Below are 12,927 nucleotides of genomic sequence, written 5' to 3'. Positions count from 1 at the left end.
GTTTAACAAGATTCAGTGGTTCATTTTAAATCAATTTCAACTACAGAGGGCATTGTCTGATAAACCGCCAGAGAAAGACAAGGAAGACGAGTGTGAGGTCAATCGATCGGCTGACTATATTGACAAGATACTGATTGGTTACATGTTGAAGAAAACATACAATACAAAATACAGAAAAGTTGGTTCCGTCCCCTCCCACTCCCCCCCTTACCCACCCACCCCCAAATACTCATCATCGTGATTTGGTCAGAACAGGGCTCAGAGCCAGAGGTCGGGGTGACCAAGGGTGGAAGGGTTGTGGGCAAGGGGTTCGTGGCTGTCACAATAATGCTGTGATAATGCTGTGGTTTCCCAGCAGGGAGGTGGGGGCGGGGAGGGGGACTGCAGCCTGATGAGAGCCAGCTGAAGGAAGAGCTGCCTCTCCCTTCCTAAGCCCCTTCCCAAGGTCTGCCCCCCCCCGGCCCAAACCCAAGACCACTCCGAACAAGGTGAGGATGTGGATGCTCTTGCTGGGTCTGCTGTTCCTCAGGAGGGAAAGAAAGGGTAGCTGCTCTGACCCCACTGTCCCCATATACAAGGGTGGGGGGACAAGAGCATGTGGCTACTCCCAGCAAGGGAAAATGGGAGAGCAGTAGAAAGGGGAGGAAGTGGGAAGAGCAGATCATATATATTAAAAAAGTGACTTAAGACTTAAAATTGAATTAGTATTTGTACAGAAAGGTGCAGGTGGAATAACTCACTCCGGCCTATGATCAAAATTATATGGAGAAATCATGGTGGACCCCTCCCCCTGCCCCCCCAGTGGTGGCCCCAGTCGTTAAGTGCGATTGGTTAGAGTGGATTCCAGTCGGGTCGTTCAGGTGGAGGAGGTGGGGGCAGCGGGCAGGCAAGGGGGGCTCAGTTGCTGCAGCACTGGCTCCGGCTGGCTGGGTTGTTCTCCTGGAGGTCCACACCTCGGTTTCGGCCTGGAGCACCAGTTGCATTCTGGGGCTCATTCTTGGGAAGCTTCTTAGCTGTTTGGGAGGGGGAAACGTGCATTTGTTGGGGGTACCCCAGTAACTCTCCCAGTTCCACTGGAGCAGATTCTGGCCTTTACACCCAATCAGTGATAACTCACATATTGAGGGCTTCTATGTGTCAGGCGCATTGAGTGTTTTCAGGAAACTGTGGCAAAGAAAGGTTAAATAACTTGCCCAAGACCACAGAGCTAATGAGTGGTAGAGCCAGGATCTGCAACCCAGGAAGGAAGATTCCAGAGCCAAATGAGCTAAAAACTCCTAGGCAGTGGTTAGGGGTAGTGAAGGAAGGCTCTGAAATGGGTGGCAGGCTACAGGCTCAGAGAGTGAAATATTGAGACTCTGGCCCAGGCTTCAGGAACTTCTCGGGTGAACAACCGACATGTACATCTGGGAGTCAGGTGAAGACGAAAACAATTTTATCAGAAGGTTAAAAGCGGTGAAGGGACCCCGCAGGCCCACTCTAGACCAGCAGACAGGTAATATGCCCTTGGTGTGGCAGAGAGGGGAGGGGAGGAGAAGCAACTGACCTATTGCCATGAAGATTTCGTTCACGTTCATTGCAGTCTTTGCTGATGTCTCCATGAACAGCAAACTGTTGTCGTCTGCATAGGCTTGTGCTTCCTGGTTTGGATGGAGGTGAGACAGGGTGAGAGGGAAATGTTGGCAGGGGCCAGGGCCCAGGATACAAACCTTCCCTGTTCGAGGGCCTTATCATAATAGAGATCAGCTGGACACACACAGGGGTTTTCAGGCCTAAGGCTGCCCTGATCTGGGTTTCCCCGCTCATGTATGGCACCTCTCGGCTCGCAATCACTGGCAGATGTCTCATCCGGTTTCCCCAGGTCCACCCTGCCTTCTTGCTCTTCAAAATCACTAGGCTAGGAAATACTTCTAGAAAGTTACCTACAAATACACTTACATGTTTGCACAAAAGCACAGAAGTATGTGGATGTCTACTGCAGCACTGTTTTCAGTCTCTTGCTATTATTAGGGATTGGTAAAAAATTATCATACACAGTATGTATAGCACACTGCCATCAATGTAAAGAAAGGGATTAAAAAACACGTGCATATTTCTGGAAGGACAAGAAACTGGGGAAATTAGAAGAGAGAAGTTGAGTTTCTAGGGTTAGCAGAGACTTATTTCTTTTCCAGTAAGTTTAATTAAAAAGTCAACTTACAAGAAAAGATAAGCAGCAGGCTAGTGATCCATATATACAATACGCCTACCACCAAAGAAGGAGAACCAGGGAGAGAGACAGGTGACAGGTAATTCCCTTTAGGCCCACGCTTTCTCTCTCTTTTTTTTTTTTTGAGACAGGATCTCACTGTGTTGCCCAGGCTGGAGTGCAGTGGCACAATCACTGCTCACTGCAGCCTCAAATCTCCTGGCCTCCGGTGATCCTTCCCACCTCAGCCTCCTGAGTAGCACACCACCATGCCCAGCTAACTTTTGTATTTTTTTTAGGCACAGGGTTTTTTTTGCCACATTGCCCATGCTGGTCTCGAACTCCTAAGCTCAAGTGATCCTCCCACCTCAGCCTGCAGAGCGTTGGGATTATAGGCGTATGCCACCGCATCTGGCTGTTTTTATTTTTTTAAGAGATGGGGCCTCACTCTTGCTCAGGCTGGAGTGCAGTGGCGCAAACGCTGCAGTCTTAAACTCCCGGAATCAAGCAATCCTCCTGCCTCAGCCTCCCGAGCAGCTGAGACTACAGGTGCGTGCCACCAAGCCCAACTAATTTTTAAATCTTTTGTAGAGACAGAGTCTCACTATGTCGCCTAGGCTGGTCTCAAACTCCTGGCCTTAAGTGATCCTCCCACTCCAGCCTCCCAAGGCACTGGGATTACAGACAGGAGCCATGTTAGGCCCATGCCTGAGGCACGAGAGGCCAGCAGATGGAAGCTTCCCCGTTGCCTCCTAGCGCGGCCCTTCTCAAAGCCCCTGAGCAACCTTGACAAGGCCGGGGGAGCTGCTTGCTCCACTCCTTCCCCCACGTCTGTCATCTCCTCACCTGGAATTCCACGGCTCTCTTGCTGGCCAGGTCTGCCTTGTTACCTGCGAGCGCAATGACGATGTTGGGGCTGGCCTGCCTCTGTAGCTCCTTCACCCAGTTCTTGGCCCGTGCAAATGTATCCTAAGGAGACAGGGACAGAATGTCGAAGGGACAGAGAAGGCATTCTGGCCAGGGCCACCCACTAGAGACTCTCAAGCTGGCACAGCCAAATTATCTAAGACACTGCCACCTAAAGATTCTGACGTAATGTCCCCAAACAGGAAATGTGCCCACCCGCCAACCAGGAACAGAGGGTTAAGCGGCCTGAAATCGGGGCTTTGATAACCCAATCCCTGGGACTCCGAGAAGATGAAGGAAAGAGGAAGAGGCAAGGGGAAATCTTTACTGTGTTGGTGATGTCATAGACCACGATGGCAGCCTGAGCCCCCCGATAGTACATGGGGGCCAGGCTGTGATACCGCTCCTGTCCAGCTGTGTCCCAGATCTCAAACTTGACTGTTGTGTCATCCAGGCAGACAGTCTGTGTGAGGAAGGCCGCTGTAAGAGAGAAGGAGTGTTCAGGGGCAAGAGTGAGTTGGAAGCCACCTCACACAACCCCACTGCTGCTTCTGGGCTCTGGTACGCAGAAGCCCACCACTGAGATGGGCACAGAGAACCCTCAACCCAGGAGCCAAAGCAGGCCTGAGCAGGGGTGGAGTTTGGATTTTATGTGTCTGGAGGACGGGGTCTGCACAGGCTTTGCAGACCCAGCCTAGACGAGGGGAGAAGGGAGGCCTGCATGCACTGAGTTGTCTCAGGACCACGCTCGGAAGAGGAATGCAGCAGGAGCAGCAGAGGGGAAGTCTAGGGGAAGCCTGACTCCAAGCACAGAAGGGTGAGCGCCCTCAGACCTCCTCCTCCTGCCACTCAGAGAACAGACCAGCTGGGACCTCTCCACCCCTCAGTTTGCTCCAGCCCAGGGGTGTCACTGACCTTGGGTTTCCTGAGGACATTCTCACACACTTAGCTATGCTGGGGAAGTACACACTGTTCCACCAGCAGGCTGAGGCTGGGTGGCCGCCTTCCCAACCACCCCTGCCACCTCCAGGCACTCCAGCTAGCCACTGCCCCAAGCTCTGACCCAGACCCATTCCTGTATGGCCACCCTGTGACCCGACCTTCAGTCACTAAGAGGTGACTCCTTAGACAGGGGAAGGCAGGGTGCCTGTACACATGCTTCAAAGGAGGAGTCCAGAGCTGGAACAGACAGCAAAAGGCCCCTATGCCCTTGGACACAGCAGAGGACCCCAGACAGTCGTGTGTAGAAGGCTGCTTTCCTGGTCTGCCCTCCCCCAGCTTACTGAGGGACCTGGGGCACTGCCTCACTTCCCCTCTCCAGCTCCTGACCCAAATGCTGAGGAGGCAGCAGGGAGACTGCTGACATGGCCCATTTTGTTTCCAGCTGCCTGGAAACCTCCTACCAACCAAGAGAGTAGAGAAAGGATGACTCAAGGCCAACGTGTGTGCTAGCCATGGAGGCAAGAAGCCGAGGCCAGACCCTCACTCACATCCTAAATGCTGATCACTGGAGAATCAACAACAGTCCGTGAGCTCCAGAAAGTCAGCTTCAGAAACGCCCACCTATCACCCAGCTGACTCACCAGGCTGTTCCTCCTTCTGGAAGTGGGAAAGGCCAGGGCACGTGGACCACCCGTTATAGTAAGAAGGGGCCTCGAAGATTCAGAGCCAGCCTCTCCCTCCATGCGGCCAGGGCAGTGAAAGGGCCTCAGCCAAGGCCACACAAATCAGGAAGGGGCAGAAACAGGATGGGAAGCTAGCTTGCCACTCCCAGCGAATGCTTACTAGCAATGCTTCAGGGGACTCTGGCATAGACACCAGTTGCTGGGCTCAATTCCAGAGCCCAGGTGAGGAAGTGGAGCTGCCACCACAGACGCATTTAGTCTCTAATGCAGGCAGGCAGCTTCCCATCTCTTCAAGGTCAAAGCATTTCTTTGGCAACCCTGAGGCCTCTCCCCAACTCCCTCGTGCCCACTCACCTCCGATTGTGCTCTCCTGGTACTCATGAAACTGTCCCTTGACAAAGCGGAGGACGAGGCTGGATTTGCCCACCGCAGACTCCCCCAGCAGAACCAGCTTAAACTGACAGATCTTGTTCCCAGCGGCTGGTCCATTGGGTCGTGCTGCGCCTCCCCGACCCGCCATTGCCCGTCCAGCTGTAGTGGTCCAGAGAGCGTGCGGGTGGGGACTGGTGCTATGCAGAGAGGCACTTAGTGGGGAGGGGGACCTCCAACTGTAGGGGAGAAATGAGAAGTACTGGGTTAGTTCAGAGGCCGTTGCCCAGTGTGTCCTTCTTAAATTACAGATCTTTCCCTCTGGCCTCACTAAGACCTAGCTGACTGCTTCCCCTCCCCTCACCTCCCTGCCCTCCCCACTAGAGGTCAGGAGGCCTCACTGGGCTACATTAGACGTCCACCGGCTCTACCACCATCTGAGCCGTAAAGAGGAGCAGGGTCTCCCAACTTCAGGCTCATGGTTCTGAGCAAACACATTGACTTCTGGGTCCCAAATATGTACATTCACCTAAAAATAAACACACACAGGTGACGAATGAATGTGTGACAGCCTGGTGACAGTTAAATCAACAGGCTTTTGCGGCAAAATTAAAAAAAAAAAAAAAGCTCAGAAAGATACTATGATTCACGTCAACAATGAAGTTCCAGTCTGGTAGCCAGGACCACAATGGTAAGGCAGACAGGGGCCCGGGGGGGCCTGGTAGAAAGCTCCTCAGAGAAGGTGCTTGGCCGACCTTGTGGGCTGGGCACTCAGGGACCAGGGCCTGGCCTGCACAAGTTGTTACTAACATAGTCATTTTTCTCCTGCCACCTTCAGAAGGACTGACCGACTTTCAGTCTAAGGCTGGATTGTGCTCCTCTGTGCACCAGAATCAAAGCAATGTTTCACTCTCTCATCCTGAGCCTTCTTCCCTAGTTCTCTCGTTTTTGATGGGCCAAAGTCTCGCGCCCATTAAAAAACAAAACACACACAGAAACAAACACATACCGAAACACACACAAAGCAAACACACAGAGAAACACATAAACACGCCGCAAAACACACAGAAACACACCGAAACAGACACACACAGAAACACACACCGAAGTCAGAGCTCTGCCGCAGTCAGCACAGCTACCAACTTTCCCTTTTTTGATAGAGACCTCAGTTCCATTCTCTACTGGCAAGAGATGGGGTGATGGAGAGAAAGAAGAGGCAGGAGGTGAGAGAGGGCAGAGACCAAGTCCTGTACCCCCAACAGCTGGTGTTCCAGCCCCAACATCTGAATCACTTGGTTGGTGACAGCTTCAGAGGCTCAAGTTTTTGTTTTCGGTAAGTTTTGGAATTGCAAAGACACATGAGGAGCCTATCTCTAGAAACCTCTAGAAGACATAAGTGGATGTCTTCATCAGACATATACATCTGATGTTAACAGACATCAGGGTATATACAGAATGTTTTACAAACAGGTCCTGTGAGTAGGTATTAAGTACTGAACACCGTTCAGCGTTTGAACCTGGGTTGGAAAGAAAAGGTTTTTATTAGGCTTCCCTTTGCATAATGGAGTCTAAGATCCCAGGGAGGGCTGTGATCTGCCCCTGAGCAAGGAAAGTATGTTCCCTCATGGTCAAGGGACAGCAATGTGGATGAACAGGAGGTGTCTGTGGGAAGCAAATGGTGCACACTCATGCAAGAAGCTGACAGCAAAGGGCTTGTTTTGTTCAACCTCAAATCGTTTTCCACATCCAAGTTCTCTCAGCAACTTATTTAAAAAGTGAGCTTCAGGAAGAATGATTCACTAGCCAGAAACAACAGTTTCCTTTCTGGACAGAACCAAAGGAAAAGAGGTTTGAAATGGGGCCCACCTCTTCCCCAAAAGTACAAGGAAGGAAGTACGGGGTGGTGGGTCTCAATTAGCAACCAGAAATACCATGTAAATATTTCAAAGTTATACCATTTCAATATTTCATAGTTTAAGAAGCTTTTGTTTTGTTTTGTTTTTTTGAGCTGGAGTCTCGCTCTGTCGCCCAGGCTGGAGTGCAGTGGCGCGATCTCTGCTTACTGCAAACTCCGCCTCCCGGATTCACGCCATTCTCCTGCCTCAGCCTTCCGAGTAGCTGGGACTACAGGCACCCACCACCACACCCGGCTATTTTTTGTAATTTTAGTAGAGACAGGGTTTCACTGTGTTGCCACTGTGGTCTCGATCTCCCGACCTCGTGATCCGCCTGCCTCTGCCTCCCAAAGTCCTGGGATTACAGGCGTGAGCCACCGCGCCCGGCCTTAAGATGCTTTCTCATTTCACCCCAGTCAATGAAGAGACAAGGTCTTTGCTTTCTACTCCTTAGAGATGCCCTCCTCACACTGCCTATGTGCATACTAGGAACTCAGAGTGCTGACTGAAGGAAATAATTTTTTTATTTTTTAAAGAAACAGGGTCTCACTGTGTTGCCCAGGCTGCAGTGCAGTAGTGTGACCACAGCTCACTGCAGCTTCCAAGATCCTACTGCCTCAGCCTCCCAACAGGTATACACCACCACACCTAGCTAATTAAAATTTTCTTTTTTTTTTTTGCAGAGACGGAGTCTCACTCTGTTGCCCAGGCTGGTCTCCAACTCCTGGCCTCAAGCAACATTCCGCCTCAGCTTCCCAATTGCACAACCATTATCTCCTTCAAGCTTTATGACAACCTCCATTTTTCAGATAGATAAGTTTACATTCATATATTAAATGTCCTGCTCATGGTCACCTAGCCTACAGGTGATAGAACCCCCCAGCCCCACCACAGACACGATGCCATCCTCCCTGCTGTGGAAGAACAGTGGAGGCAGTGCCTGCCCTATGTTTGGTTTAGGGCTGCTAGGTGAATGAGACTCTCTTTTTGTGGCAGCAGCTTTGCTGCTCCAGGAAGGTCTAGCTCTAGCTGGCTCTAGCAACAGTCACAGTAATCTTGCAGTTTCTGAATGTCCTCAACAGTGGGAGGAGCCGCCCAGAGCCAGGCAGGACGACAGCGACAGAGGGAAAATCACAGTGGAATTACAAGTTGGTTATTACCATGAATCCACGTGACACAGAGTCTTGGCTGAGCAACAGTCTGTGGCTGGGGCACTAGAGGAGGAGGTATGAATGAACTGGGAGACGGTAATAGAAAACCAAGTTTCTGATTCCAGAAAAACCAAAGCAGTTGGTGCTGAGGGTACCAGGCTGGGGAGTAACCAGCACCTATAGGTCAAGAAAAATAGAGTAACAGATCTAATTCTTGTCACTACCAAACCACAGGGTTAGAGGGACAGAATGTGATTTTTAAAAACAAGCCAGAAAGGGAGACAAAAAACTCTCCTGCAGTGGTTCTCAACGGTGTCTGTACATTGAAGTCATCTGTGCAGCCAGCCCCTCAAAATTCCCATGAAGGTTTGGAGCAGGGCCCAGCATCTGCAGGTGCCACTGAAGCACAGCCAGGGCTGGAGCATCTGGCACAGAGAGTGAGCACAGGCAATGGCTTTCCGCACCACGGGTGTGACTTATCTCCTGCCACTTCTGAATCACTTTGTAGAAGCCACCTGAGCTGAGCCTCAGTGTTCTCATTACTACTATGGGGCACACCAGGGTTAATGGCAGTGTTTGCCAGGTGTCTCACACACATCATGTTGAGTAAACAGTAGCTAAGAGTACTGACATGGTTATTTCTAACACTTTCTCCAAGACTATTGGTGAACAGACTCTGGCCATCCCATTGAACTCAGGCTCTCCCTGGCATAAACTAGCTGGTGACATGTTCTGCCTGGTCACTGATCCTGCCTTCCAGAGATACCTGAGCAGGCACACACACAGCACTTTTCATGGTCTGTTGCCTCGTAGTTTTCCCGGCCCTTCTTGGTGATCACATGAGCAGTGGTGTCCAACCTTTGCAGTCAACAAAGCTCAAGGAAGCCAATTTTGCTAGGAAAGGCACACGGAGGTATGAGGGTGTCTAAGCCAGGTGAAGGCCAGACAGAGAGCCCCAGGAAGCATTATACCCTCTCCCTCAAGCCTGGGAAACTGAAGACATGGTGGGTAGTAAAGGTGAATGCATTCACTGCATTCACTGCACCTGGGAGGCTGTCCTGCCTCCCAGGGATGGGCGTCTGGGAATCTTTCCTCTTGAACCCCTGGCAAAAATTACCCACTTGTGCAGTCAGGTGACGGAATTATAACCAAAACTGACACAGTTTTCAAAGTCTTGAGACAAAAATCGAATTCTCCGTAAGAGCTAAAGTTACAGTCAAAGTTGATTTTTTTTGATTAGCTGACTTTGTGGTACATGCCTGTAATCCCAGCTACTTGGGAGGCTGAGGCACAAGAATTGCCTGAACCCAGGAAACAAATTGCAGTGAGCCGAGATCGCGCCATTGCACTCCAGTTTGGGGCAAAAGACTGAGACTCTGCCTCAAAAAAAAAAAAAAAGTTGACTTTTTTTCATGAGTACAATGGCAGTGCTGGAGCTTCCGATGTACGGAGAAAGATTCTCCTTGCTGTGGACCCACCATCCAAATCAGAACCCTGGCTTGTTCAGAGGCCACTAAGAACAAGCACCAGTCCCAACTTCATGTCTTCCACAGGAAAGGAGAGAAAATGTATAAGGACTTGGAGTCACACTATTCTCCTGTTAATACAGTGCACATGAAAGGGCAGAAGGGATCTAAGCTCCTAAACACTCCAGCCCCATGCACAGGCACTTCTGGGCCAAGGGTGGGAGAGAAAGAGAAAGAAAAATGGGGCATTGTTCTTCCCTGCTCTGGGGTTCCCTCTGCTTGGGACACTACAGGTCAGCGGGTCTCAAAATTTTTTTTATTTTATTATTATTATTTTTTGAGTAGAATCTCGCTCTGTCACCCAGGCTGGCGATCTCTGCTCACTGCAACCTCTGCCACCCAGGCTCAAGCGATTCTAATGCCTCAGCTTCTAGGAGTAGCTGGAACTATAGGCATATGCCATGACACCTGGCTAAATTTTGTGTACTTTTGTAGAGGCGGGGTTTCACCACCTTGGCCAGGCTGGTATCAAACTCCTGGCCTCAAGTGATCCGCCTGCCTCAACCTCCAAAAGTGCTGGGATTACAGGTGTGAGCCACTTGTAATTTTTTTTTTTTTTTTTTGCTGTTTTTTGTTTGAGATGGAGTCTCACTGTTGCCCAGGCTAGAGCAGTGGTGCAATCACGGTTCATTGCAGCCTTGACCTCCCAGGTTCAAGCGATCCTTCTACTTCAGCCTCCAGTCAAACTCTTTTGCACCAGAATCACCCAGGGCCTTTAGAAATACCCTGACCAACTGAATTAGAATCTCTAGAGGTGGAGTCCAGAAATCAATATTTTAAAAATAAGTTCCCAGAGTGATTTTAAGCAGTTGATCGAAGCACGAGAGCTATGGTTGATATAGGAAGGAGGGAGAAATCCAAGAGACAGAAAGGCACCCCAATCAGTGCTGTGCACAACCCCTAAGTGTGCACGTTTAAGACCATGAATGTGGGAGCGGTCTTCAGCTTCACTCAGCAACTGGAGCCTTCGCCAAGACACCAGATGCTGCTGCAATTCCTCCCGCTAGCCTCCCTTCAAAAGTTTCACCTTTCTCTCCTCTAATCCACGAAGTCAGCCACTTTTTCGTATGTTTTGTCCTTCCTGGTAAAAGGGTAAGCAATTAAAGCTGATGAGTGTCTCTTGTGCTTCCTGTTTGCTTTAGAGACTTCCTCCAGCTGAGAGTCCTGGCACAGCCTGGAGAGCAAGCTGATTAGGGAAACCAATCAGACTGTTGACCAGGGAGTGCAGGGTGTAGAGACTAGCTCACTCAAGGTTAGCGGGGTGGCCTGAGAACAAGTGACCCCGCCCAGGGTCCCCTGGAGGTGCTTCTGACCGGTGACTCTTCAGCTACGTTTTATCCTGGAACAAGGCATTCCTGAATATTTAAACAAGAGTCCAGCAAAGAAACAAAACAAAACAACAGCAGAAAGGAGTTGTTAAAGAAAAGGGAGCAAGGGACCCAGGAGGAGAGGTAACTCAGTTCAAAGGCTAAAGTGGAAGACATTTGATTTAAAAGCCAACTGGAGCCAAGGTTGTGCAAATGTTTCTGAAGCTCCGATTAGCTGGGGAGATGATTTACCCATAGGCTCAAGAACATAGCTCTTCCTCAAAGGGGAAAACCACTGCCGGCACACAGAAACAGAGGCCAGACTCACAGTAGGACTATCCAGGCTTCTAGCTGGTTGCAGACCCAGAGGAAAGAAGAATCTGAAGCAACGCCAGCCACGAGCCACACGAGGTACCCACACACCTTCCCCAGCGTGGCTAGCAGGTTAGGACTTGGGAGGCTGAGCCGGGTTTGGTTCAAGCTCAGCTCCACCGTTTATTAGCCGTGTGACATTGGCCAAGTCACACAAGTGATCATTATCAGCTTCAGTTCCTTATCTAAAAATTGGCATTCTTTAATACTAATTGCATGGGGTAGTTCAGATCAAGTGAAACAATGCACCACAGTAACAGGCTGAAGGTGAGCTTTCAACAAGTGGCAGGTTTATTACCCTAGAGGCTAGAATTGGCAGTCAGAGCCCAAAAGGGCCTTAAAGACCCCATCCTATTATTGACAATTAGAGAAAAAAAATGAAGGTGAGGGGAAGTGACCTGCCTAGTGTCACACAGCCAGTTGGTGGCAGAACCCAAGGCTGCCCAAGACTCATAACTCAAGCAAGGCTCTTCTATTAGAGATAGAAAGAAAAACCCCAGAATATTAACAATGTCATTATCTTAGCCCCTATTACTAAAAATAACAGGGACTGCGACCTTCTATGCATGCTTTTAAAAAATGTAGCTTTTAGTTAGGGAAAATGAGTTTCTATCAAACTAAAAAAAGCACACTGCCACTGGACGTAGTGGCTCACGCCTGTAATTCCAGCACTCTGGGAGGCCGAGGTGGGTGGATCACCTGTGGTCAGGAGTTGGAGAGCAGGCTGTCCAACCTGGTGAAACCCCGACTCTACTAAAAATACAAAAATTAGCTGGGCGTGGTGGCTGGCACCTGTAATCCCAGCTACTTGGGAGGCTGAGGCAGGAGAATCACTTGAACCCGGGAGGCAGAGGTTGTGGTGAGCTATCGCACCATCACACTCTAGCCTAGACAAAAGAGCAAGACTCCGTCTCAAAAAAAAAGAAAGAAAAAAAAAAGCACACTGCTGGATGGAAGAGTTTTATATCTTGATTTGAGAAGTAAATACCTGAGTGCGTACAAATGTACAAACCCATCGAGCTGTATTTACAATGTGTAAACTATAATATATAAGTCACATATCAATAAAAAGGTAAAAAAAATGCTGCTGCTATAGAATTTTGCATATAATTATGAAAAATTAAAGCCTGGAAACGATACGAATGCCATCTAGCTCCTCTGTATATAAAATATTTTCTGCCTCTTTAGTATGGAGAAAATAATATTAAAGACAATCAAGGGACAGATGCAGTGGCTCACGCCTATAATCGCAGCACTTTGGGAGGCCAAGGCGGGCGGATAACGAGGTCAGGAGATCTAGACCATCCTGGCCAACATGGTGAAACCCTGTCTCTACTAAAAATAAAAAAAATTGGCCAGGCGCGGTGGCTCAAGCCTGTAATCCCAGCACTTTGGGAGGCCGAGACGGGCGGATCACGAGGTCAGGAGATCGAGACCATCCTGGCTAATACGGTGAAACCCCGTCTCTACTAAAAAATACAAAAAACTAGCCGGGCGACGAGGCGGGCGCCTGTAGTCCCAGCTACTCGGGAGGCTGAGACAGGAGAATGGCGTGAACCCGGGAGGCGGAGCTTGCAGTGAGCTGAGA

At 49.9% G+C, this 12,927-nt stretch overlaps 1 protein-coding gene across 2 annotated transcripts in view; it reads right to left on the bottom strand.

The window, feature by feature from the left end:
- Positions 1–93: 93 nt before the first annotated feature.
- RAB5C (RAB5C, member RAS oncogene family) overlaps positions 94–12,927 on the bottom strand; it is a 30,636-nt gene continuing 17,802 nt past the window's right edge. Inside the window, exons 1-6 of one of the 2 annotated variants that reach the window (XM_017856615.1) lie at positions 5,490–5,507; positions 5,074–5,327; positions 3,423–3,574; positions 3,035–3,157; positions 1,547–1,640; positions 94–1,013 (exon numbers count right to left, since the gene is read on the bottom strand). In XM_017856615.1, coding sequence (XP_017712104.1) covers positions 898–1,013; positions 1,547–1,640; positions 3,035–3,157; positions 3,423–3,574; positions 5,074–5,239 — 651 coding nt within the window. In that variant the 5' untranslated portion in view covers positions 5,240–5,327; positions 5,490–5,507 and the 3' untranslated portion in view covers positions 94–897. Of the gene's footprint in view, positions 1,014–1,546; positions 1,641–3,034; positions 3,158–3,422; positions 3,575–5,073; positions 5,328–5,489; positions 5,508–12,927 lie in introns of those variants that run through there. The other variant, XM_017856614.1, reaches the window with a different exon arrangement.

Source organism: Rhinopithecus bieti, unplaced genomic scaffold (genome assembly GCF_001698545.2).
Source record: "Rhinopithecus bieti isolate Rb0 unplaced genomic scaffold, ASM169854v2 scaffold_44695, whole genome shotgun sequence".
Taxonomy (NCBI): domain Eukaryota; kingdom Metazoa; phylum Chordata; class Mammalia; order Primates; family Cercopithecidae; genus Rhinopithecus; species Rhinopithecus bieti.
The sequence above is the reverse complement of the archived record's forward strand: the minus strand, read 5'-3'. Positions and strand labels throughout refer to the sequence as shown.